We start from the raw sequence: 26,822 nt of genomic DNA, 5'->3' as shown, positions 1-26,822 counted from the left end.
AAACTTAATTTCTAAAATGTGGTGAGGGTAAAGCTTGCTTACAAGGCTATCAATGGCTGTACAGAACCTTTTTAATATAGATGAATAAACGTGTGTGTGTGTGTGTGTGTGTGTGTGTGTGTGTGTGTGTGTGTGTATGTGTGTGTGTGTGTGTGTGTGTGTGTGTGTGTGTGTGTGTGTGTGTGTGTATATGGTTTTTTCGCAATGAGGAGGTCTTGAGTTTACGAGGCGTCCCTGAAGGTGGCGCATCTTGTTCGACAGACAGTAGGTGGAGCTTTAAACGAACGTGTACACAGTGTACGCGAACAGTGTGAAGCTGAGCACACGGGCTTACAACTAAGCTTGGAGAAATAAAGGGGAGATATGAAATAAAGCTGGACATTCAATATAAACAACGGAATATTTATTTTCTTTTTTTTTTAATGAAGCTGAAAGGTCCGGACTGTAGGACTGAAGCCATCAAACCCAGTCCTGTGAGAAAGCAGCAGAATGGAGGCAGCTCCAGGATAGAGTGAATCATGTCTCCTGCTGTTTATCTGTCACTTCTGGTTCTTTTATCCTGTCAGCAGCGGACCAGCTTGGGCTCTCTTTCCCGCAGGAACCAGGCGAGGTGGTCCGGAAACACAACTTTAGCCATGATGTCTCAAAGCAACGAAGATAAGGTTTGTAAGAATTGATAATAGAGACAAAAATAACATGTTGACATTCTTCGTTTTTCAGGTGTGACTTCAAGTAGGTTGTCAGGAGGTTTTCCAGCTGTCACGTGACTTGCCAAGTTTAACAGCTCTTTTTAATGTGTACATGTGCATGTTCACATGACAGCAGGACTAACTTTTACATCATGGTGCTCTGATCACTGCTGGACATGTAGGATTGTGTTTATGTTTGTCTAGTATCTTACTGAGGACCATGAGCTGCATGGTGTCACAGCCTTTATACAGTCCTGACATTTTGGTGGCAACTCATTTTTATTTATTGTAATGAAACATTACCATCACAACGAACCAGACCTCGGAAATGAATTCTGTTTATATTAAGCTTGTGTAAATCTGTAGATGGACCTTCAATCTAAGTCTATATTCAAACCTGTCTTATTCCTGCTGATATTGAGCCTGAGCGTCTGCTTCTTGCAATGCTTTTCACAAGAATGCAGTCCAGCTTAGCTGCTCTACCACTTGTTTCACAATGCCGTTTAACAATTATGATTGATCGATTGTACTCTATGTATATGTCATGCACACAAAGTGCTCAGCCGTCGTGGGTTTAAGACACCAGAAAGTCAATACTAATTATAGTCTAATCATTTCTAATAACCTGCCATTCCCATGTCCATGTAAAGTAGTCATCAACTCTGCAAGCAATATCATTAAAAACAGAAAAATTGATATCTGACATCAAGATTTAGTAAGATTACATTTATGTAAGGGCTTCTTTATTGGATCGCACTTTATTTTACAGGGGTGAAATTGGCCACTGAGTATATGTACAGTAACAACAATAACAAAACTCCTATTTGAGGCTGTTGAAGGCAGCGTTGAGAATCAATAAGCAGGACAGCTTTATAACAATATGGAATTGTTCCAACACACTAAATCTTCGAGCTACATGTGGAGGAATTTAAACCAGTTAGAAGGAAGTCTGATTATTTCTCTTTGTGTGTTTGTGTATCTGTGTGTGTGTGTGTGTTCAGTGTGACCTTGTGATGAACCTCAACGCCTCAGAACGCTGTGCCTTCGTAAGGAACACGTCCGACTGTAGCATGGAAGATGGCTTCATCAACTACATTAAAGTGGCCTTCTGTCTACTCCCTGCCAACCTCACACCCCTCATCATCACTCTCTGTGTAAGACCTGTGTGTGTGTGTGTGTGTGTGTGTGTGTGAGAGAGAGAGAGAGAGAAACTGCTTCCCAACACCAGCTGATAATTTGAGGAAGTTGACTCTCCTCTGCGACAAAACAGAGACTGATTCATTTCACTCTTTCATGCTAAATAATGGATTTTCTTGTAAAAGGAAGTGACCTGCTTGAATATCCCTGTTTGCAACATAAGTAATAATACTGTAACCCTGAAAGTAGCATAAATCTGTCTGTGTATAAAACTCTTGATTACATTAAAGATTAGGAACAACAGGATCAATGTGGTGGAATAAGGACTTGTTTATAAAGTTCAACATTTTCAGCCTCGTTCATCGAGCGTTTATCCGAGTGTGACCGACTAAAGCAGCACTCGCGTGTCCTCTTGAGTGTGTGTTAACAAAACTTGACATTCTTCTGTTTCTCCACAGATTGTATGGCTGCTCTTTCTGTTTCTTATCCTCGGACTCACAGCGTCAAAGTTGTAAGTGTCTCTCACGCTGTCTTTTCTGCATATGTTGTTCCCGTTTGTGTGCCGCCTAGAATAAATCATTAATTTTCTTTTAACGGTTTGTGCCAGGAAGGGCGGAACACCGTGTTTGCAGGTCCTCATGTAGAGAACACCCACACACACACACACACACACACACACAGACACACACACACACACACACACACACACACACACACACACACACAGACATAAATTGATTTCCTAAGTGTGGTTAGCTTAACAGTCAGGTGACCATAGTTTTTCAATGATGAAGAAAAAAGGGTTGTAAGATTTCATTAAAGGAAGGACAGTTAGTTCTGCATTTCTTCCTCATTCCCTCACTAGTGCACTAGTCTTCTGTGGAGCTGTACAGTATAGCTAAGTAAAGCTAAGTAGATATATTCTATTCTGTAAAAAATATTCTGTTGTTCTGTGAGTTGTTTGCTTTGGATCACCCTTTCATTTCTAACATCATTTATTCTACAGTTTCTGTCCTAACCTGTCAGCCATCTGTACCAGTCTGCACCTCACTCACAACGTGGCTGTATCCTTTATATTTATCCGATATAATCTCCTCACACGGTCTGATTTTGTTTGGATTTGTATGTACAATGAGTTCAGCGCAGTCTGCCTGCTGAGTCAGTTCCTCTCTGAGGGATTTCTGCCCTTTGTCTTTCTATTTGTTAGCCTGCTATCAGAGTCGTGAAATTCATTTATCAAGAAATGTTTTCTTTGACTTGCTGAGGGTGTGACATTTCTTGCTCTTGGTAACGGAGCTCCCGACATCTTTAGTGCCATGGCAGCTTTCTCCAACCCACATACTGCTGGGCTGGCTGTCGGGGCCTTGTTTGGTGAGCACAGTCTCAACCACAAAATGAAAATGAGCAACTCAACTTTTTAAAAATATAAAAACCACTTGGTTTGTCATTCTCCTCATTCATTTATCTTCCTCCCTGTTCAGGAGCCGGGATATTTGTCACCACAGTGGTTGCGGGCAGTGTGGCTCTGGTAAAGCCGTTCACTGTGGCCTCGCGTCCATTTCTTCGCGATGTCATCTTCTACATGGTGGCCGTGTTTTGGACTTTTCTCATGTTGTTCAGAGGAACGACCACACTGACAGAAACACTTGGTACATTCACAAACACACACAAACATGTACATGCAGGCAGACACACACACACACACACAAATATGAATTTGAGCATACTGAGTTAAATCATGTTTTATTTCATTTAGGTAATAGCATGTTGATAAATAAACTGTATCTGTAATGTCAAAATTTCTTGTTTCATATAATAATTATGTATATTGGTAGACTTAACAAAAAAGGATGTGACCCCTATCAGTCCTCAACCATTCGATTCCTAACACCTTCTGCTTCAGAGCAAAGTCTTTGTTTTAGTTGTACACCAAGAGATCAATAAGAGACTTAGGTGAAAGTGAGCCGAGAAAAAGTTGTTGTTTTTTTTGTTATGAAACCCTTGAAAAATGTTGAGTATGTTCTAAGTTTGTTGTCACTCTAAACCCCTTTTTTATTAATTTTAAAATGCAGAGGGTTCTGCAGCTTAGCAGCAGGTTTTTCACTAAGAGTTTTCTTGTGCTGGAGCCAACATCTACAGCCCAGCCTCAGGCTGTAATATCAGCTGCTTTCTGATTAGTGGTGGAAGAAGCACTCAGACGGTAGCACAACCACAGTGAAAAAAAAGACTGAAGTACAAGTCAGTGAATAGGTTACTGTAAGGCATTTTGCATTGCATTTGATTTGTATGAAAGGTGCCATATAAATAAAGCTACATTGATTGAATAAGTAGGTAAAAGCACATAAGTGTTTGCATCATGATATACTTCATGTATCCAAATGCAAAGTACTCATTGTGGCTAACTTAAGAATTACTAATGTCACTAGATGATCATTTATGATGCCTTTATATGTAAATATTTAATGTTACATCTGGTAAAGAAGGGACTTTTTTAAATCACTCCTATACTTCTAGTTTTATTATTAATAATACATCATTATTCATTCATTTGTGAAAACTTTTAAATATAATCCAAATCTTGAGAACAATCAATAACTTGTGCTTTCAAAATTGTTTTGAAAATGTAGTGGAGTAGAAATTTAAAGTAGCTCCAAATTTAAACAAATAAGTCCAAGTTAATAAAAAAAACTCAGGTGGAAGATGTAGGACAGCAGACGTTAAAAGCCACAACATGTCTCCCACATATTTTGTCATGTTTTCTCACAAACTCCCAAGTTCTCAGTATTTCCCAAAAAGGTTCACTGTAGTGCTTCATTTCCTCTCTCTAGGTTACCTGGGCCTCTATGTGGTCTATGTGCTGACTGTTATCATCAGTGCATATATCTACAACCGGCAGAAGAACTCGACCAACTCAAGTGACCAGAACGCTGCACGTGTTCCAGGTGAAAAACACAAATACCTTCAACAGGCGAAAAAAAACATGTTGCAACAATTGCAGGTATAAAGATGGCTGTGGCTCAGTTAGTAGAGTCGTCGCCTCTCAACCAGAAGGTCAAGGATTCAATCCCCAGCTGAGCAACATGTCCGATGTGTCCTTGATCAAGACACTTAACCCCGCATTGCTCCTGCTGCTTCGGTGGCGGTGTATGAATTGATTAGTATTGTGCTTGCTCTCTGATGTACGTCGCTTTGGTTAAAAGCATCTGCTAAGTGAATTGTAACTATTTCTTGTCTTTGCAGCTGAGTTTCACTCGTCTGACTCATCTGATGATGATCCCTGCATGCTTGATGGGTCCATCCAGCATGAGTACGGTAGGAGTGCAACACCCTCCTATAACCCACAACGTAACTAAATGTACAGAAACACACAACTGCATTAACAGTGTGTGTGTGTGTGTGTGTTTCAGAGTCAGAGTACAGACCACTTCTTCCATACACTGAGACCACAACTCAGATCCTACTGAGCGCTCTGAACCCAGTGGACAGCAGGAAGTGGAGGAGGAGATCATGGAGGTGGAGAGCCCTCAAAGTACTGAAGGTGTGTTTGCTTTTCAGACACAAGGAGAAGTACAAAATCAGAAAATCAGAAGAATCAGAAAAGCACAAAATCTGAATGAACTGGTTTGTGATGTTCTTGTGACACTTGTGTTTTCGCTGTCATCAGACACCTCTCGAGTTCCTGCTGCTGCTCTGTATCCCTGTAGTCGACCCTGATAAAGAGGACAAGAACTGGAGACGCCCACTAAACTGCTTCCATCTTATCTCTTCTCCTCTGGTGTGTGTGCTCGCCTTCCAGTCTGGAATATGTAAGTGCATCACTTTTCATGCTAAATGCTGCTAACATACATGTAGCAGCTGTAACAAGATGACAAGGCAATGTAAAATCCTCTTCTTCTGTTTTTTTTCACATCAAGATGGAGAATATATGATCAAAGGGCAGTTCCCCATCTGGCTACTAACTCTGCTGCTGGGACTTTTCCTGTCCGCGATTGTCTTCTGCACCACCACAAATGACAGTCCTCCAAAATATCACCCAGTAAGTCGAGGAAGAGTGGTGGGTGGGGAGATGGGGTGTGTAACCTTGATTTTTTGCAGACATTAGAGGATGTAAATGGTAATACGACACTATTTGGGCACCACATTTTTTAGCTTTATGCTCACATACAGTAATGGTTCAATAAATTCTGCCAAGTTGCTTGACTATCTTAGAATAAAGCTACTGTATAATCACAATACATTCAATATCTCTCCCCTTTTAAAGCATTTTTATCACCAAATTAGATCAATGTATTGTTAATGCATGCTAAGATGGTGAAATATGTTCCATTTCTGGGGTTCATGTAAGTCTCTGATTTATTTTTGTGCCTCTGCAGATGTTTGCCCTCCTGGGCTTCGTGGTGAGTGCAGTGGGGATCAGTACAGCGGCCTCTGAAGTGGTCAGCCTTCTGCACATGCTCGGTGTGGTGCTGAGTCTTAGTAACACCGTGCTCGGTTTGACTCTTCTTGCCTGGGGCAACAGCATTGGAGGTAAAATCTATGAAACTTTTTTTTTTTATATATCACAGTGGAAAAAAAGTATTCTACTTAAACTCTTGACACATGTTTCCCTCTTCTGCAGACTGTTTTTCAGACATTACCATCGCCCGGCAGGGTTACCCACGGATGGCCATTTCTGCCTGCTTTGGGGGAATCATTTTCAGTATCCTTTTCTTTTTTGTGTTTGTTAAAAAAAACTTTTCTTTTTTTTTCATGAACAATAACTGCTTTCAGTGGCTTTGTCCTTAACAGTTTTTCCTTCAGACATGCTGTTTGGAGTGGGTTTAGGATGTTTGATGCAAATATTCAAAACACAATCTTTTGTGCAGGTAATCTCCTCAAACTCTCAAATTCAGAGTAAACAATTACGGTTAATCGTTCTCAAAAGGTAATCATACTGCACATCTGTCTCTTTCTCCTCCTCAGTTTGAAATAGAGGGTTTGCTGACGTGGATTCTTGCCGGCTCTCTGGGTCTGTCTTTGGTCCTGTCCTTCGTCATCGTTCCTCTGTGCCGGTTCCACTTGGGACGTCCGTACGGGATCTTCCTCCTTGCCTTCTACTTAATTTTCCTTGTCATTGCACTGCTTACAGAGTTTGGAGAGATCCACATCCAAAAGATCTGACTTTGAGGCCATTCTGAAATAAGGGACACGTTACCAGCACCGTAGAGTGTCATGAGCCTCCATGACACACCTGAACAGAGGCTGCTGCTGCACTGAGGGCAGATCTACACACTATTTATACAAGAATCATGACTTCACTTTGTGCACTACGTGCCCTTTAGAAGCAGAGGGGGCAAATTGTTAACAAATTCTTCTGCACATGGGGAGCTCAAACTAATCATCACATTGTGCCTTTATTCAACCATTCTTTTGTGCTGACCGAAGCTGTGACAGCACTTTGTGGGTACACAGGGTAAACACATGTATTTGTAAAATTATAAACATTGTGAATGCACTAAATGTACTGTAAATCCAACTGTTCAAATGACCCTGTACAAAAGTGCATTTGGGGCATTAAAATCATCTGAGTTTGGTATTTGTTTAAACAGGTGGTACAGCAGGAATGCTATTCTAGTCCTTCTTTGCTTCCCATGTTGATTTAAACGTTGAAGCTAAATTAGCAGTAACCAAGAGTTTGGTAGTATAACAAAAATATATCGCTGCACATGACAACTTGAACAATTTAATAAAATCCCTTAATAACTAACTAAAATACATTACAGAATAAGAAGTTATAAAAAGGTGAAATACTTTGTAGTTGAGACATTATTTGAGCTAAAAGAAGTGTAATAGCATAACATTTTGGTTTTTAAAGTTTTAGTAGAAGGTGTGTTTGAGTTACCGTTCATATGAGCTACTGTACTAAGGCATCAGGTTGAAGTTCTATATGATTGACATGAGCTCACAGAAGGCCTTCAGCAGTATACATACACAACATGCTGTAACAGTTCAGATTCCCTGCTCATGTTTCCTGCAGTCTTTAAAAAGGCCAAAAGAGGGCGACATTCCCGCCTCACTGGTCCAATGACACACCTGTACTTCTCCAGGAAAAAGGTAGTCTTAACCTCGTCTCACTCTCACGAGTCCAAAAGGTCCACGATGTTCTTCCCACTGTGGTACAAACGGAGCTCAGGGAGCTTCAGAAGTCTCCTTGACTGATGGGGTTTCTTAGCAATGTTAAAATACACTCTTGTTGTGGTGTGTATGTTCTGTTAGGAGTTAGTTAATGCTGTGAGGTCCAGTCTGTGAGTTGAGCTGAGGCTCTGGAAAGGAAGACAGATTAGAGAAAGGACTGTCCAGTTCTGGCTGAGGCAGGTTTTCCCTTGAATACTCTGCGTACCATTCCTGGAGAAAGAAAGGCGTAGATAGAGTTAGGAGATTACCACACAGCTAGAGTTCTCTGTATTCAGCATTATTTTTTTTTTAATCAGTTTCTTACCTGTATCTCCTCCTCGTACATTTTCATGCTGAGGTCACTCTTAGTCCTGGACCTGCGCCCGAGGTACACCAGAGAAATGTGCTGTACAAACCAGAGCAGATTGGAAAGCCAGTTAGTTAGTGGGGCTTTTAATGTGCAGAGCAAAGGAGAAAGCGGTTATAGTGCGAGTTTGTGGTTTTTACCCCGCCTCTGTCCATCGCTTGTAGGACTCCCTGTAGAGAGCTGAGGGAGGACTGTCCTGGGCAGATCTGTTTATACAGCTCCAGAGCAGCCAGAGATTCATCACGACTCACCTCTACCTCAAACACGATCCCGTTCTCATCTAAAGGCATGAACCAGAAAGGTTAGAACATACATTACTGTCATGTACATATTCATTTAAATAAGCTTTTCATTAATATTTTATTGTTAATGTAAAACAAACAAGGCTTTTTATTTAAGGTACTATAGAGTCTACATTTCTACACAATATAAACACAAACTGTCTCACCCTCTGGGTTCACTAGTGGTTCTCGGTTCTTGCGGCTGTAGTTCATGCGGAACACAAACGCATCCAAGATGAATGCCACAATAATGGTCATCACAACCTGCATGTGGAAAAGAGAACGTATAACACATACATGATCACATTTATAGATGAAGACAAAACTGTGCAAACTTCAACAAACAATGTCACACACGCCTTACCATCGTAACAATGTAAAAGGTCATGAAGTATAGCCGGCTCCAGTGGCTCGTCATAGAAGTGACTCCTTCCTGTGAGACAGTGAGAACAGCAGAGGTCAAACAGTGACACCTACTGGTCAACGACAAGACTGCAGAGTGTTGACTGACAAAACAACACAATAATATGATCTTACCATGGTGATGTACCAGTTATTGACTACAGTCAGCTCAAACAGGGTCACTGGAAGTGGAGAGAGCAAGAACATAGTGCAGAATTTAAAAACAGGCAACATTTACACGTCTTGAGAGAAAAAAAACAACAATTCTGTCAGAAATGGAAAAAATGAGTCATCTCTCGGAGGTTGTTTTCCTCGGTAAAGTAGACCTGCTGAAAATATTCCAAAATAAAAGCATTATTTCTGCTGTTTTACTGTTTTATAAAAACTACACCACTTTACAAAACATATTCCTCTACAGCTTTTAAGATTTTGCTGATAGTAATGCAGATATATACACTACAAAAAAAAAGAAGAAGAAAGAAATAAAGGACTTACCAAAGCTGCTGAGAATGTTGTTAAAGTTATTGAGATAATAATAGCCTTCCTCTAGTACTGTTTTGTTGCCGTAGGTGACATTGATCAGTCTGTACGAGTCTGCCACTGTGCTTGTGCTGAGAGAAGAAAAATAAACGTAACACGTTAATTACAGGAAGTTAACATTGTTTCTCCTCTGGTGACACAATGCTTAATCTATGTTAATGTTAATTCATCCAAATCAACCAAAACGTAGAATACTTTCAAAGAAATTCAAAAAAACTCACTTGCAGCAGTTTGGATAGATCACATCAGCAAAGAACTCCATCCCCACGATGGCAAAGGAGTAGTAGAAGATGATTAAAGTCAGACCCAGACTTGCCATCCTCGGGAAGAGCTCAAACATGGTGTCCAACACATTACAATACCTCTGCTTTATCTTAAACAACCTGCGAGAGAAGACACAACAAATTCAAACATAAAAAACAGATAATAGTGCGTCTAAAATAATGTTTGAATGTATAGATAGAAATGTACCGGAGAAGCTGAAAAGGTCGGAGAACTACAATGAAGTAAAACGGCTCCATATCGAAGGCGAGAGCAATCAGACCCATGAAGGCAAACACTGTCACTGAGAAGTCAAACCTGGAGTGAAGAGCAAACAAAAAGAGAATCTGTGTTGTCACAAAACAAGCCACATTGAAATATTTGTGACTTTTGAGTAGAAGTACTGAATCCTAATGTACAGACTCATATATGCTCTATTTATCTATTTATTAAGTCTTATGCTTACTACTGTATAACTTGCAATCAAAAGTGTCAACAACTTCATTGTCCAACAGTCTGAAGTTTTGGATTCAGTACTCGTCAAATATTTATATTCAAATAATCCCAGGATCCAAAGTTTTACTCACAGATTCCACCCAGAGCTGAAATAAGCCATCGGCCCCAAACCGGAAATTTTTAACAACACCTCTACACCATAAACTATGAAAGGAAAGACAGAGGCAGAGTTAAAGTCAGTGTAAGTGCATTAAAAAAACATAAAACACAATCTTTAGTCATTTTTTTTTTTTTAAATGGCGTGTGAAATCTGAACGCGCAGCATACTAACTGGTCAGGAAAACAATGTAACTCCACGGGACGATTCTGGACCAGGAAAATCCACCTGCACAAAGAGAGGAAGGTAAGAGAATGTGTTGTTGGGGAAAAAAAACCTCTCCTCTTCAGTGACATGTGTTTATGACACGGGGAAAAGATCCTACTATTCAGCGTGTACGTCTCCACGAGGATCCATACACCGTTGATGGCCACCACCACATCTACAGTCCCAAGGAAAGGTTGAAAGGTTAATGATGAGAGACTCTGTCTATGTGGACAGCTGGGGGAATGTTAATTATTACACTTACACATGGCATACTGAAAGCCTTTTGACTTCACAAGCAGGTTGATGCCTGTTAAGAATAAGGAGAGCACTGAAAACAAGGAACAGAGTGATTTCAAAAGAAAAAAAGAGAAGCTAAGAAATAGAGCACTTGCCTTTGAAAATGAGGAAGGTTGTGTGGGGGAGGTCATCAAACCAGTGCTCTCCACTACGTCGTGCCTAAGCAACACACAGAAACAGAAAATGCAAATGAAAAACAGAGAAAAGCACAATATAGAGTGAATATGATCGACAGAGAGCAAGTGTGAGGGGACTTACCTTCCATTTAAGGCCAATGACCTCATAGAACTTATAAAAGTCCTGCAGACTGTAGAAGAGCAGACATCCATTAAATCATGAACAATTAAGCATTTTATAACAGCTTGTGTGCGAGGCTGTCACCTGAGCATGGGAGCTCCCGAGGTGTTCAGAGTTTTGAATGTGAGGAAGCGATCTCGTGCAGACATCCTCGGTCTGTAAAACCGCATCAGACCATCAAACTGTTTCAGCGACACACCCAACGGCCTCTGAGGGAGAAAAAAACCAAATCATCAACAACACAAACACTGGGGGGGTTTTAACAAGTAAGTGCTTTGTACAACTTATTACATTTACACTACATAGAAGAGTGAGCTTGTACCTGCCGGCTGACCAACAGCTGAAACGCGTGGTCGATAGCTGAGCGCTTGTGAAGCAGAAGAGATTTAAATTTCATCTTCTCCACACCATTAAACGTGTCAAACACCACAGCCAAGAGCTGGACGAAAGGGAGAAGTGAAGCTGATGAGTTTTCATGACAATGGACTTACTTACTCCCTATTTATTAGGATATATATAAAAATTCTTATATGCCAGTTGGCACAGACGGTGCCTGTCATTGAATAGAAATGCCTTGTTTACCAGGTTCATGATGAAGTAGAGCTCTATTGAGAGGTAAACGATGAAGAAAACACACGACCAGCGGTTCTTAGAGTAAGATGGCATCATCACGTCTGGAAAACTACAAGAAAAGAGAAGCAAGAGAGACAGTCATAAGATATGAGCTTAAAACTGTGGAATCAGCCTAAACACACATGTGGTGGCACCAAAATATTTATAATGAGCTCTGAAAGTAGGAAGCACTGCTGCAATGCTGTTTAGATGGAGATAATATGCTTACTTTGCTGTGGTCAGCAGCACAAACAGACTGACGAGGCTGTTCTCCAGAGTGCTGAAGTACTGTGGCGAGAAGAGAGGGTTTCAGTCAGAAACTGGGACCACTACAGACCGGAACTAAGAGAGTCCCAGAACTCACATTACTCAAACAAACTGATATCAGAAAAACTAAAGACTCAACATACTGGGTCGGATGTGTTTGTAGAGAAGAGGCAGAAACCTGAGAGAGAGACAAACGTAGAAAAAACAGAAAACCCTCTGAAGACAAAAAGTTCATTCTTTGTCTATTCAAACATTTAAAGTAAGAGTCAACAGTATTTCAAAAACAAACATCCCATTTATATTTTTCTTACCCAAGATAGCAAAAATAACCATGAAGAAGAGCAGCAGAAGGAGGATGTCAATAAAAGGTGGGAGGGACTGGAAGATCTGACGCAAGTTTCTGATTGGACGAAAGAAGCCAAGTTAAGGAAAATCAAAATCACAGCACATTGAAAAAAAAAAAGGATCTTGAAATTTTCAAAACATTAAAACAAAAATCGCATGAGCAGTAAATATGAATATTTAAAAACAAGTTTGATTAAGAATGTACAATCTTCAGTTGAGTGTGGATCTTATCAGTAGCACCTGAAGAAGACACTGTCAAAGAATGTCAAAGCCCTCCGGTAAACAAACAGAATCCTCTGTTCTGTCCTCTGTTTTTATAATAATGCTGAAATTTCTCTCCAATGTCTTGTGACATGACCTGAGTGAATCTGCGTGTGTGTTTGTCATCATGTGTGTGTTTGTTTAGGTCGTTATGTACCTGCGCACAGCACCGCAGTATCTACAGTCCACCAGGAAAATAGGTCTGAGAGCTCTTGTCACTCGTACATGAGACGTCTGTCTGATCAGAACCACTATGGCCTCCACGAACTGCAGCAGCAACACACAGGTCTGTACAAGAAGAGGGAGACTAAATGAGCTTTGCCCAAAAAGGCATAGAGCTGGGAATCTTTGGGTGTCTCACGATTCGATTTCGATTCTTGGGGTCACGATTCGATCCAGAATCTATTTTCGAGTCAAAACTATTCTGGATTCACGATTCAAAGTCTATATATAAATTAGTACTTACTTCAGGATCTACTCCAGTCATCACTGGCTGAATTTCTTGCTGCTCCATTTGGCATTCTACTGAGTTAGAGAGCTAGCCTTAGCACTTAGCAGGGAGGGACTAATTAACCTTTTTTTTTTTTTTAAATGATTTTTGGAAGTTATGAATCTATTTAAAATCTCAGAATATAAGAATCTTGATTTTTACATAAATTGATTTTTTTCCCACCTCTAAAAATGGAAGCTGGATGCAGAATTATGCCTTGGACCCTGCAGACAGAAGTGGAATCTAGCTCTACAAGAATAAGCATCCAGCATAACGGAGTGACTGATCCAAGAACAGGATTCAACAACACACAAAGTACCCATCATGCATCAGTCACCTTCACCATGGTCCTCTTGTGTCGTATGAAGGTGTGGAAGCCTAACCAGCGGAGTTTCATGCATAGTTCAAATGCCACCATAACCAAAGCCAGTAGCTCCAGAGTGGCGTGGACCTGCAGAGGTATCAAATACACAACGTGGTTTTTTTTTACTGGAAAAAAGTATATAAGAAGTATGTGTGGGAAAATGTTGACTTACATAGACATCCAGGCGCAGAGAGGGCACAGCGGGAGCTTCACACAGAGACAGCATCATGAGCAGCAGGCCTGTCAGCAGCTCCATCATGTAGAACAGGTGGTTGTGGGCAAACAGGTACGCTGCCAGTGCCTTTGGGTTACGAGGATGAGTGAAGAACTTATCATTGTTCTCTCCCTCCTGTGTGTGAAATGCAAAGAACACATATAAAGAAAAAAAAAATGAATCCAACATACTGTTATGTATGAGGTTAAATACTTTATATTAGAGTATTCAATGTACTGTTTTCTGCCTTTGGTTGTTACTGTTCTTAAATGAGTATTCTTTTATAAATAACAGGACTTGTGTTTTGAGCACCAGGTGAAGACGGTTGTCCAGTCCTCTTTCAGCTCACAAGTGTATCAAAGATCAAGAAAAAAACTTCTACAACCCACTATATACCTGTCTCAGGCAAAAATCAATCCACCGCCTACAGGCAGCCCAAGATGCAGCAGCTCGGCTTTTTAAACAATAAACAAATGTGACAATATCATCCCCAATTTTAGGATGTCTACGTTGGCTGTCTGTTGTTTTAAGGATTGACTTTTTAAATTATTTTAATCATGTTTAAGGACCAACAAGGGCTGGCCACTCCCTATATTTCTGAGTCTGTGTCCCCCTATGAGCAGGGATCTTCTGGTAGTGCTATGCTGGCTGTTCCACGGTCCAGGCAGAAGACTAAAGGGGAGAGAGCTTTTGCTGTCAGAGACCCCAGACTTTGAAGCAGCCTGCCAGAAGAGATCAGACTTGCAGTCAGTCCCTTGATTTATTTCTCTCCTCAACACATAACTTTACAAAAAATCTTTAACTCTGTGACTTTCATTTATTATATTCTAACCTTGCTTTTATTGTCTGTGTGATTTTATTGCCTGCTTCTATTGCCTGACAGAAACACATATCTGCTGCCAGCTCCATGCTATCCACTGATCACAAGTTGGTAAAGACATAATGAGCCAACAAAGGCAGTGAAGAAGAAGCCTACAAATGTTTAATAGTGGATCCAAACGAGTCCAAGTTTCAATCAGCTTTGCAAATGAGTAGAGAAGTAGGAATTACTTTCAACATATTCTAAAGAATAGAGACTACACACATCGGGATTAGATGGGAAACTGTAAATGCATTGGAAATGTCTGGTACAACATAGCCTGCTGCAGACTGTGAAGTTAGGTCAGCACATAACAACAGCTGTCTTCAAATTTTAAATGACATCATCCGGTTAAAATATCTACAAGGAATACAGTTCAGAGGGTGTAATAAAGCCATTATATGACCATGTGATCTCTGTGCTCTTAACTAACAAATGCCTCAGTGTGCTGTTTGTGAATACCTGCAGGTAGATGGCTGCCTCTTGGTAGTTCATCTCCCAGCTTTGCCGTAATGACACATTTTGGGCTCTGTGGTTTGGTGGCCCGGGGGTTGAGATCACAGCATTGTTGACTATGTCATAATTTCCTCCTCCTCCATCTGGAAGAAAACAATGATGGATCAGTGTATAGTTACAGAAACTAAATACAAACTGTAACCTTAATTAACGCTTTTATTAACTGCAATCACTTTCAGGTCTCTCTCTCTCTTAAACACACATACACATACATACTACATAGAGGTTTAGGTTCCTACCAATGCAGTCTAGTTCTAACTGTAAGGCGTAGGAGGAGATCACGACTGGACTCTCAGTTTGGATCTGATCTTCGTGGAAACCAGCTGCCCGTCTGCATAAGCACTCCATTGATTAGTTTGCTTTTGTCTTTTTGCTGCGGCTGTGCGAATGTATTAAAGGTCCCCGAAGTCCACAACACAGATATGCATGTGTGTGAGTATGTGTGTGTCATTCACAGTACGCTGGTCTTGATCCAGCGTCTACACACATCTGGAGATACAGATGGTCGAACATTCCACTTCGGCCTGATGCAAACTCCAGAAACAGTCACAGGCTTGGAGATGCAAGCCCTCTCACATCAGGAAATATCAGGGCCAACTCAGGGTTTAAAGAGAAAGTGGTGACACAATCCCTCTCTCTTGATTTGAGACTGGATCACCTGTGACAGTGAAACCTGACAAGGTTTCAAAGTGGAATTACCCTCCTGCCTAAGCCACAGAGTTTAAACTTTGAACCCAATGAGAAAGTGCCTTGCTTGCACTGATGTCACATTGTCTATTACACCTCCTTCCTGCCACAGACAGGATACAGACAAGAGGGGGATAAACCCTGAGAGAAATAAGTCCCGTTCCTACCCGAGGAACAGGAAGACATCTAGAATACAAAGAGAAAGTAGCATTCTATTAGGACTAACACAGAATAACCAAAGAATAACTTTTATAGCACCCGGTTGGTACTTATTTCTTAAACCTGCACAGAAAAAGATGAAAACTAAATTAACTCTCAAGTAGTCTTAGATTACAGATTTAAGCAGCATCTTTAACAAAAAATAAATCACAGTTGTATCTATCTGCAGCTGCATATTCAATCCTGTGCGAGTCCTTCTAGGTGCTCCTTTCATGCACTGTACATCACATATAGCTGCTTCAGGGCTAACTCCTTGGGATAAAAGACCATGTGAGTCTCTGAAATGCAGTCACAGGCTTTTCCTGTCCACCATGACAGCGGCAGACTGAGAAAAAGTGTAAAGAGCAAATTCCAGTCCAGCAGCAGCAGCCTGTATGTTATCCTGAGAGAAGAACACCCCGTGTCCACCGAGAGCAAATCCGACCCGTGGTTTGTGTGAGAACAATAACATGTTTATAATCCCAGTGAAAAACACAGACGGGTCAGGCTCACAGAAACACAAACAGGCTCAGCAGTCATGACAGTTTCTTCCAGGATGAATACAAATCTAGTGTTGTGGTGATTTGAAGCCTCCTTACAACCTGCCAAAGTGAACTTCCATCCAAGCATGTGATCTGTCACCGAGGTGATACAATGTAGCCTACTTCTCAGTCTCCAGGTTCAAAATCCCTCCTGTTTCCAGAAAGTTCCAACAGAAATCAGCAGGAACACTTTGACACTCCCTTCTTTTAATCCTCTCTCTGATATCATGAGGGGGGGGGGGGGGGGGGGGGGAAGAACACCCCTCTCCTCTTCCTGTTCAACTCCAGAGAAAATGTTCCAGTAAGCTCACAAACACTCGTACACACTTACACACCGGCTGTAGACATTCACAAACACACACATGCTGCCTAGGGAGGGGCTGAGGGGCGCACAGTCTGCTGAACCAGCAGTTTCTCAGGTGGGTCATTTTGTAGCTTATATGTGAGGAATACAAAGGCTGTAGGATTACTATGTAGAGTGGCTGCATGGATACCCATACATACACACACACACACACACACACACATACACACACACATACACACACACACACACACACACACACACACGTGATCTCAGAGCCTGGTGGACAGTCCTGTTCCTCAATTTAAACATTGTGTGGCCTGGACATGCAGCATGTATGCAGTGAGAGTCAACACTGTTAAATGGCATCAAGCTGCAACAAGTGCAACTCTGGTAAGTAGACAGGCATTGACTTCATGTAAGGAGATATAGTGATTGAATCGTGTTCAAAATACACTTTGATTAAAAAAAAGAAAAAAAAAAAGTGAATAATAATTTAGAAAACAAAAACACACATATAATTGAACTAGAAAGGTTGAATGAGTTGCATATATCATATCAAACTGTATTGTGGGCTCATGTTTTTATTGTATGGGTGGGATATGTATGTATATATGTGTTGTGTTGTGTGTTTGTATGTATGCTGGCTGCTGGAACACCTACATTTCCCTGCTGGGATGAATAAAGTATATCTTATCTTATCTTTATCTTTAAAAAAATGTTGATTGAAATTGCTTGCTCCGTCTTTGATTCAGTGATACATCAGTCTGAAGGCTGCTTTGATTTTGACAGGAAACAAAAGCTTAGAAACAATACTAGAATACAACAGCACCAAGACCACTGCCTTACAAATATCCTTAAAGCTGAGTCAACTACTTCCAACTAGACTTTTATGAAGGCTTGATTATAATCAGGCTTTTCCTATTAGACCACATAATCTTGTGTGTGTGCCAAGCAGCTGATCATGGATTTATCCCCTTGCATTTTGTGTACCAAATACGATGCCACCAAAGCAACCTAGTCACAGATACAGTTTACACTGCACAGCTGCACTGTCACACACGATGATTATGTCAGTGTTTACCACAGGTATTGACTTACTTTCGTCTCCTCTGTCGGTCTCCTCGCTGAGCAGTCCGCTGTTTGCTTCGTCCCAGGTCAAGATTAGAGGCACGTCGTCGTCAGCCTCCATGCTGGCAGATAAACAGGCTTCAGTCTTAATTTGTTCAACTTCAATTAGGAGTTAATCTATGCCACGCAGGAGAGCTGTGAGCTAGTATAACAGAGCACTTTTGACACTTGCTGCAACCTCGATCATAGCTAACAGCTAACAAGCGGAGACAGTCTCCAGTCCATCTCTGCACCGTATCCGCATTCTCTGCAGCTTTTCTGCAAACATTATTGTTAACCGATGACTTTGCGGACCAATTTTAACGTTTCTATTAATCTTTCCGCAAGCAATGATAACGACACTGAACGATACTTGGAAAAAAAAAAAAAAAAGAAGCTTTGTAGATACAATCTGTGTGCACGTCTATGGCACAGTTCGATCAACAAACAATCACGACACTGACGCAATTTACGGTAAGAGTGAGCGTCGCCACATTTCAAAATAATAGTCAGGTGATCATAGACAAAAAAAACCTTTAATTAAATGCCATCACATTTATTCATAATTTCTTTAACGTATATGAAAACATGTTTATTTTTCGCTTTGTAATATGTATCCGGAATATACACTTGCGCAGGTTATTTGACGCTTTCACCCGCATTAGTGGTATCCTAGCAACAAAGAAAGAAACAACAAGAGACACTTCTGCTTTACATTTAAGAGAACAGGTAAGTTTGCGTAAATCAAAACTTTATATGAAACCTAGGCTCTGTATTTGAGACTTTGTCCAAAAAGCTATTTAAAAATGTCAACTAGGATTATGTTGTCTTATTAACTCACTGAAGATGACTTATTCAAAACTAAGTGGACCAATATGACTTGAAGATAAAGCACATAGCCTGCTCATAGGATCGAGGGATATGAAGATATTATTTTAGCTGTTTTGCAAATGTAGATCTTTATGTCAAACCCTTGGTAACCTAACCCTTTTCAATATCCTCCCTTAAGCTCATTGACTGAATTTAACACTTAAGCATACAAGAGTAGTACAATAAGACCATCAACATGTTTATTTAAGGCCCCCACAGTCTTTTATTAAACCTACTTTTTTGACGCAAAGATTCACAGAAAGAGTGACAGGCCTATCTTTGAATTTAAAAAGTAGGGTCTGAATATTTTGTCAGTAAACACATTTACAAGACAGACTGAGGGAGTTACTGCTTTGTGCACAGGGAACTCAGACCAAATAAACTGAGCTCCTCACAGAAGTTATTAAATCAAGGTTGCATTTTAAGTCATAGCTGGTCAAATTTAAGAAAATAAGATTAGACACATTTCTTAAATACGAACCTGGGTAATCGCTATGGCCTTAACCGTGGTCCATTATATTTAAAAAGGGTGTGTAAATTAAGATATATCTCATTTTGTATGTCCTATTCTGATTTGTGACTGCACACAAAAATCTCAGAATGTGTACTCAGATTTGAAAGTGTGCCAAGATTACAATGTGATTTGTTTTTTATTGTGTTCTACTCTTTGCTTCCAGTGACCATTCAGAGATATAATGTCAGAAGGGACAATAGGACTGGTGAAGACAGAGACCAGATCTGAAGATGCTCCAAAGAGCTGCGATGAACTGTCAGGGAGGAAGCTGCTTTCTCCTGAGACTGGATGCATCGCAAAGATATTGGAAAACTGCATCAGTGAAGTTGAGTTTGTATTAACTCTGCCTGCTTTTCTGAAGTTAAACAGTTTGACTTGTGTTGCTGATACGGAGTTGAGCAGGGCACTCCAAGAACATCAAACTTTAGCTGAAAGACTTGAGACACTAGAAGGTCTCAGGCAGGAGTCAGGAGGAGAGCAAGAGAAGGGTAGTAAAGAAAGAGCTCAACGGGACTTCAAGAAGTCTGTCAAGAATCTGCTCAGGCTTGTACGAGCCCGTCCAGATGTCATTTCTGATTTTAGGTTAGAGCAGGATATGGAAGTAGGGGAGAGCGAGTCCATACTAATTAATGAGCTCAAAAAGTTTCACAGCCATATGGTGGAAAAGTTGCTAACCAGTGTGAGTGAGGAGCTAAAGCAAACCCTCTACAAGCCTACTTCTTCACCCTTCATTCCCTCTCACATAATGGACCTCATGAATTCAACGGAAGAAAAATTGTCTGCAGCAATAACGGAAAAAGATGCAGAGGTGAGGCACCTTGTTGGAATCATTTCTACCACTTGTAAAACTCTCAAGATGTATTTAAGGCAGAAAACAACAAACAACTTTTTCTAGTCTAATTTATCCTTTACTTTTGATCCTTTCATATCTCACTGTATTTTCTTACATTACAGATTTCTCAACAAAATATAGAGATAGAAAATTTGCAGAGTTGTCTAGAAGAGAAAAACAAAGAGGAAGCAGCCTTGTCCATTTCTGGAGACAAGCAGCACCCAAATGCCAAGACAATGAAGATGATCCGTTTGGAACAGGAAATAGATCAACTGAAGACCCAGCTGAAGAGTTTAAAGCTTGAACACAGACAGGCAGAGGGAGTGATCCTAGAGGTAGTGTGTCTTAAACGTCATTGTTTCTTTTATTTCATATGTTGGTTATAGTGACATTTATTTGACACATGGTTGTGTGTATCTTCCTCTGCAGAAAAATGAAGAATTGGAAAAAGATATTGAATCCCTGCTTCAAAATTTTGATGCTGATATGGGAGCACTCCAGGTACAAACTCTGTTATACATGCAACCTTTTAAAGCTTACAACTATATAGGAAAAAAGAAGTTAAGTGTATACTCTTGTTACTAGTTCTTATGCTTATGAAGACTATATTTAAGATGATTAACATGGCAATATACATTTCAATTCAAACATTTACAGATCCTTCAACCCCCTCCTCAGTTCATCCACTAAAGAGCAACACAATCACAATATGATTTTGTTAAACTATTTATGATATACTCATGATCCTGCTCTTAATATATGTTGTTTTCTCATTTAATTTTCCTCACTAAATATCCATTCTTTCATCCTCAACACCATACCTGTCATTATCATGTATCACAGACCCACCTGGATTTCAATGAAAAAGAACATGAGAAGGAGCTGGAGGAGCTGAGGAAACAGGAGCAATCATTTTCTGTCCTAGAGGTGGAGTTCAACCAGATCCAGGAGAAGCATCGGCTTGAGGAAGAGAAGAGGAAACAGGAGATGAAGGATCTGGTGCTGAAGACCAAAGCTGCTATTTATGCCCAGGCCTGGTGGAGAGGCTACAGTACTCGCAAGGCTTTAAAGAACAAGGGCAAAAGCAAAAAGGCCAAAAAAGGCAAAGGCAAGAAGATCAAATAAATCACTTATACTGCTTAGTTACTCTTGGGATACAAGGACACAAATATATCGTATACCAGAGATTTTTTGGGGTGCTGCTGAATCATTCCCGTTATATTTGTTATTCAGTCTGATTTTATTTGTCATGACTCATGTTATAAACTGGTGTTTTACACAGGAGTTTTTTGTTTTTTTAATTGAATGTATTCAATGACTATATCATTATCCCTACTATCCTTTTACTTGCAACAGACCTGATCAGTGTTGGTTTAAACAGGGACTGATTCATTGGGTGACTGGTCACATCTTCCCTTAATGGCCACAGGGTGGCAGTACACAACTTGTGTTCTAAACATACAGTATATCAATACATTACAGTAATTTGGTCAAGAGGACAGAAGAAGCTGCATTTTAATTAACCAGCAGTATCAGTGATCTGGTTGCTAGACAAACATAGCTTTATAAATTTAAGTCAACTCACAATTGATGCTTAATATTTCTCAACCTTTAATATTTTCCTATTGGTTAATCACATTAACAGGCATATACAAGGCCAACAACACATCAGTAGGAACATACAAAATGACTCATTCTTTCCATATGCTGGTTTTGCCTGTCTCTGAGGCTTTTGTTGTCACTGAAGCTTAAAGGTTTCCAGATGTCTAAAAAGGCCATCCTGTACACTTCTCACTGTGTAACATACACCTATCAATAAGCCCTTTTAGGTAATCCATTCTTCAATACTGTTTATTTGTTTCCTTACAGTAAAATAATGAATGAATAAATACATGACTATGAGGACGTTTATTAGGTTGCAACATTCATCTCTGTAATTATATATTTCCTCTTCGTCGTTTACGTTTTTCATATAGGCCTAAATACAAGATTCACAAGGATACAGATAAACTGATAGTCCCTGTGTGTTTGTGTGTGTGTGTGTGTGTGTGTGCGTGTTGTGGCATCAGGTCTGATATACAATTCAATAATTAAACTCATATACAACTGAAATAATGTTTATTTTCGTGAATACAACAAAGTTCAATTCAATTGTTTGAATTAACGACAGTGCAGGTAGACTAAAAAGTTGTATGACATAAATACCTGGTCGAGTGTTTTTCTGTTTCATTTTATAGGGAAAGCCACCGATAGCCTAGCCCTACGTCTAGATTTATGTAAAGAAATTTAAAAAAAAAAGACCCAGACGGATGTGAAAATCATACTTCTTTGAATGCAGTTATTGTCAGGTATTGAGAAAAGTCGAAATCCATTTGTTTCACTGTTAAAGATATGAGGCAAGGTACCTGACAATGAGACTGAATAAAGTAAGATGAAACTAGAGATTCTACAAAAGAAATGAAATGGAAAAGAGATCTATTTTTGTTATATGTTGGCTATAATTCGGGATCCACACTCCATGGTCAGTAGGTGGCGGTAATGTACCAACTGGACCGAGGAGAAGAAGAAGAATGGTTGAGCTTGGGGCGCGTGAGGCGCTTCATGCCGCACCTGTAGGCCTTTTTGAAAAGTAACCCCGCATCTATTTGAGCTTAACTATGTTCCTTCAAAACTACAGAAGACGGGAGAAAACTTTCATCATAGTCCATCCGAAAAGCAAGCGAATGAAACGATAGACAAGAAGACGGGGCAGCCGACGGTGTTGCCTCGAAATGTTAAACATTGTCATCAGGGCTTGACATTACAGTTTTTTCCAATTGCTAAAACACAATTTTGCAAACTAGGCTGGTTTTTATCAAAATACTTAACACAATTCACAAAACCACACACCCAAACTGCAAAATACCTCATATATCCTGCAAAATGAAGCACTGCAACCAAAACTACACATAGCATTATCAAAATCAAACTTCTGCACCAAATGGCACACACTTCATTCATATTACCAGATTTTTGTCTAACCAACTGTTGGGAATAATGAAAAGCACTCTCATCTTTAGTATGCTTTGCCATAATACTAACATAGTTAGAATTGTAGAAAATTCTTCAGATTGTTCAAATGCACAGAAATATTTGCAGATACACACACATTGAAACATTTATTTTTTTATTTTTCACCAAACAAATCAGTGCTACATATACCAGTACAGTAAAACGGCTCAAGTTGGGCTGCACTCTCTGTCCAGCCTCTCACATTGTCAGCCCATAGTTGATGACATGATCAAACTAAGGTTGCTCTGATTTCATTTGAAAGTTGTTGTCTTCTCTGGCCATGAACTCCTCTACCAGCTCTACCCCTACCTCACACTCTTTCTCCCCCTCTCATTCTCACCCTCCCTCTTCCTCTTCCTATAGTGATAACAGTTAACCATTGAGGTGTTTGGCCAGGTGGCATATACATTGGCCAATTAGCTCATGTAGTGTCATTTTGAATGGCAGTGTTTTGAGATGGCAAACATGTGACTTTATGTCAGATTGTTGTGTCTTATGCAGAGAACCGTGTTCAGTGCATTTAAAAAATGCCCATTTAAATTGCAAAGTGTGTGTAAAGCAGAAAATGTGTTTAGACTTTTGGAGACTTGAGAAGAGGTTTTGCTCTCTGTGTGTCAGTTTAAATAATTGTGCTATGCATGTCATTTTAGTGTGTTAGCAATTGGAAAAAACTGTAACTTCTTCCTCAGTAGCCACTGTGGCTAGTGCTTTACAAAAGTTACTACTCAGCATTTTTTCCCAGCCACAATTTTGTTGTTGGGAAATTGCGTTTTAAATGATTGAAGTTGACTCAGGCCTGCTAAAATTAACTTGAACCAGATTGACAACTTAAATGTAAAGGACTAATATACACACCCAAATCTTGAATTTTAATATTTTTGTATTGTTATTATTCACTTATAAACATTCACAATACACATTCAGATGCATTTTATGTAGTGCAGTGCTGCACTGGTCATCTTCTATTAATTGTCGATGTCTGCATTTCATCTCTGTCTCTCTTACTTTATCTTATACTGCTGATGTATCTCAGAAATAATTTATCATTAGTGTAAGTGTAAGTAACAGTCGTAAAATAATATCCATTTTGTTGTTGTTTCAGCTTTTCTCCCAAAAAAAACGTTGTTTTTTTTTTAATTCATTGCATAACACTTTAGCACTCAGTAATCCAGCACATATGAAATTAATTGGATATTGATATATAAGCCTAGTTTACAATGTGAAGACACGTATGGACCATGTTTTTGATGCCATTTTATGCACTGTGGGCTCATTACTTACATTAATTTTTTACACATTGCAATTTTGATGCACACCTGATATCATTACACATTTAATGATGATAGTAGGAGTGTAAGCATTTATGTTAACATTGCTTTAATACCTAGTACAAAAGGTTTTCCTACAATAACAGACATTATTATACAATTAAATCATTATTGACTACATTGTTAACCTCTCATCATCTGCTCACGTCTCACTGAGCACAGACGATCATATGAAGAAATGTACAATGTCATTAATCAACATTCTTCATTTTACTTCCAGGTCGAACCCCTCACCCTCACTACTTTTTTTTTGGAACAACCAGAAGAGACTCCATCGTTTTTTTTCTGCCATGATCCAAATGCTCTGACATCTCCTCTCCTTCTGCTGGTGGAGTGCGCAGTAAGTGGTAGAGCGTGCCAGCGAGAGAGAGAATGAATCAAGCGGAGCTGAGGGAGAGGAAATAGGGAGATAACCGGGAGAAATTATACCAATTGGGAGTACAGCGGTAGAAAGGGTTAATAATAGGAAGCTTCCCGCTCAAATTGGGAATGTTGGAAGATCTGTAGATGCCTTTTGAGACGACTACACTTTTTCTTCTTACTTCTTACTGTTTTAGTTTCTCACTTCAAAGCCTTAATTGTTGCACCATTGATGGTGGTTTAAATTTGCTTCTTGGGGAGATAAAGTGGTGCAATTTCCCTCCTAAAACATGACATCTCAACAGTGTATTAACAGTATACAATTATTATTTTTTTACTTTTAGTGGGTGTATCTAATAAGTTACTGGTAAGGATGTCTATTACGTTTATCCTCGTGTTCAATACAACTTAGTTTCAATATGGGTTAAGATTCTGGAATGGACCCAGTTTGAGCTAATTCCTTATCGTTGGCATTTCCTCTGCTAAGGGTGCAGTGGTACTGTCATGTAAGAAGCCTCCTGTCATCACACCGCTCGGCCCCGTAGGCAACCTCCTGTTCACACACAAGCATGGTAGAAAGTTATTAACATTGATTGGTCAGATTGATTCTGGCAAGGCTTCACACGCTCTGTACCGGCCAAACTGCTCCAACTAAACTCCGTGTGAAACCTACTCCTCCTGCTGGATATATGCACATAGCTTATATGTTTATCCAATGTTGCCAATCATTTCTTTACATTGCTTAATAAGTCATACGTTTGTAGAGCAGTCTTGTTTTGACTGAGAGGGGCTATTTATCTCAGAACCAACCGTGGAACTGTTTTGAATGCAGCGTGTCTCGGGGCTTTAAATATTTAAAACAAATCTGCAGTTTTCGTCATGATTCTGTTGATGTTGTTTGCCAAGACAGTTGGAGCAATGAAGACTGAATAGACCCCCAGCACAATGGGCCAGATAACACTATCATTTATTTTAAGATGTTTTAATTCAAATTTGATCATTAGATAAGTTTCCTTTTATTGCATTTAGAGCTCTAAAGGCTTTTACTTGAAGTGCAATTACTGCCATGTTGAAACTTCCTGATGCTGTCATGGGTAAATGTAGATTTGACTCACACTGTGTTTAATGATTATTTATGGTATACTTGTATTTGTTTTTGAGACATTAAGGAATTTTTTGGAGAATCATGATTAGTCTTGCCCGGTTGTTGTAGTCGTCCTTCAGCAGGAGACTGCAGAAGAAGGCTGTGGTCATAAAGCAAATAGGAGGGAGAGGTCAGGCGCAGAATATTGATCCAACAGACCAGTATGTTCCTTTATATATAGTAGGGCTGTGAATCTTTGGGTGTCTCACGATTTGATTTCGATTCTTGGGGTCACGATTCAATTCAGAATTGATTTTCCATTCAAACGATTCTGGACTCATTAGTCTATTTATGAATTAGTACTTACTTCAGGATCTACTCCAGTCATCTGTGAGACTGGCTGAATTTCTTGTTGCTGTATTTGGCATTCTACTGAGTTAAAGAGCAAGCCTTAGCACTTAACAGGGAGTGACTGATTAGCCCAATTTTTTTTTTAATCAAGTTTTGGAAGTTATGAATCGATTTTAAATCTTAGAAGAAAACCTTGATCTTTATATAAGTCAATTTTTTTCCCCACCTCTAATACATAAGTTACAACTTAAGTCTTACGAAACCCTGACAAACGCCTCTTTTGTGGTGGAAGAAATCAGCTTGAACCCTTTTTTCCCTCTACACCACAATGTACAAGTTGGTTATATAGTCTTACAAGCCAAACCAATTGGGAAACTTTTTCTTGAAATCTTAAACTAGTCAATATCTTAGTATTTTTT

General features: G+C 39.8%; 3 protein-coding genes across 5 annotated transcripts; 2 read left to right on the top strand and 1 right to left on the bottom strand.

Annotated features, from left to right (window-relative positions):
- The first annotated feature begins 280 nt into the window (after window positions 1-280).
- On the top strand, window positions 281-7,411 carry slc8b1 (solute carrier family 8 member B1). The gene is made up of 15 exons (XM_020649878.3): window positions 281-662; window positions 1,691-1,843; window positions 2,285-2,337; window positions 2,833-2,890; window positions 3,092-3,197; window positions 3,308-3,475; window positions 4,655-4,768; window positions 5,067-5,138; window positions 5,234-5,364; window positions 5,491-5,632; window positions 5,741-5,862; window positions 6,200-6,353; window positions 6,445-6,525; window positions 6,627-6,691; window positions 6,789-7,411. Exons 1-15 carry the CDS (start codon window positions 519-521, stop codon window positions 6,984-6,986), a joined length of 1,761 nt encoding a protein of 586 aa, XP_020505534.2. The 5' UTR covers window positions 281-518; the 3' UTR covers window positions 6,987-7,411.
- tpcn1 (two pore segment channel 1) lies at window positions 7,201-18,386 on the bottom strand. Of its 2 annotated transcripts, none has more exons than XM_020649877.3 (26): window positions 18,005-18,386; window positions 15,119-15,255; window positions 13,756-13,932; window positions 13,557-13,670; window positions 12,887-13,017; window positions 12,435-12,523; window positions 12,267-12,301; window positions 12,086-12,144; window positions 11,827-11,926; window positions 11,567-11,683; window positions 11,329-11,453; window positions 11,206-11,254; window positions 11,043-11,106; window positions 10,913-10,957; window positions 10,769-10,825; window positions 10,618-10,671; window positions 10,418-10,490; window positions 10,041-10,148; window positions 9,791-9,952; window positions 9,525-9,640; window positions 9,165-9,211; window positions 8,992-9,060; window positions 8,795-8,891; window positions 8,487-8,626; window positions 8,305-8,385; window positions 7,201-8,210 (listed from the first exon to the last, which is right to left on the bottom strand). In XM_020649877.3, the coding sequence occupies exons 1-26, from the start codon at window positions 18,093-18,095 to the stop codon at window positions 8,085-8,087; spliced, it is 2,463 nt and encodes an 820-aa protein (XP_020505533.1). In that variant the 5' UTR covers window positions 18,096-18,386; the 3' UTR covers window positions 7,201-8,084. The 2 variants fall into 2 exon arrangements, with proteins under 2 accessions (XP_020505533.1, XP_020505532.1); XM_020649876.3 differs by lacking the exon at window positions 18,005-18,386 and adding an exon at window positions 15,412-16,743.
- Window positions 17,171-22,140, top strand: iqcd (IQ motif containing D). 2 transcript variants are annotated; one of them, XM_020649906.3, is made up of 5 exons: window positions 17,171-17,296; window positions 19,561-20,205; window positions 20,352-20,564; window positions 20,659-20,730; window positions 21,073-22,140. In XM_020649906.3, exons 2-5 carry the CDS (start codon window positions 19,579-19,581, stop codon window positions 21,352-21,354), a joined length of 1,194 nt encoding a protein of 397 aa, XP_020505562.2. In that variant the 5' UTR covers window positions 17,171-17,296; window positions 19,561-19,578; the 3' UTR covers window positions 21,355-22,140. The 2 variants fall into 2 exon arrangements, with proteins under 2 accessions (XP_020505562.2, XP_065822023.1); XM_065965951.1 differs by lacking the exon at window positions 17,171-17,296 and adding an exon at window positions 18,442-18,742.
- The last annotated feature ends 4,682 nt before the right edge of the window (window positions 22,141-26,822 follow it).

The sequence above is a fragment of the Labrus bergylta genome, chromosome 2 (genome assembly GCF_963930695.1).
Source record: "Labrus bergylta chromosome 2, fLabBer1.1, whole genome shotgun sequence".
NCBI lineage: Eukaryota > Metazoa > Chordata > Actinopteri > Labriformes > Labridae > Labrus > Labrus bergylta.
This window is presented reverse-complemented; position numbering and strand designations above follow the sequence as displayed.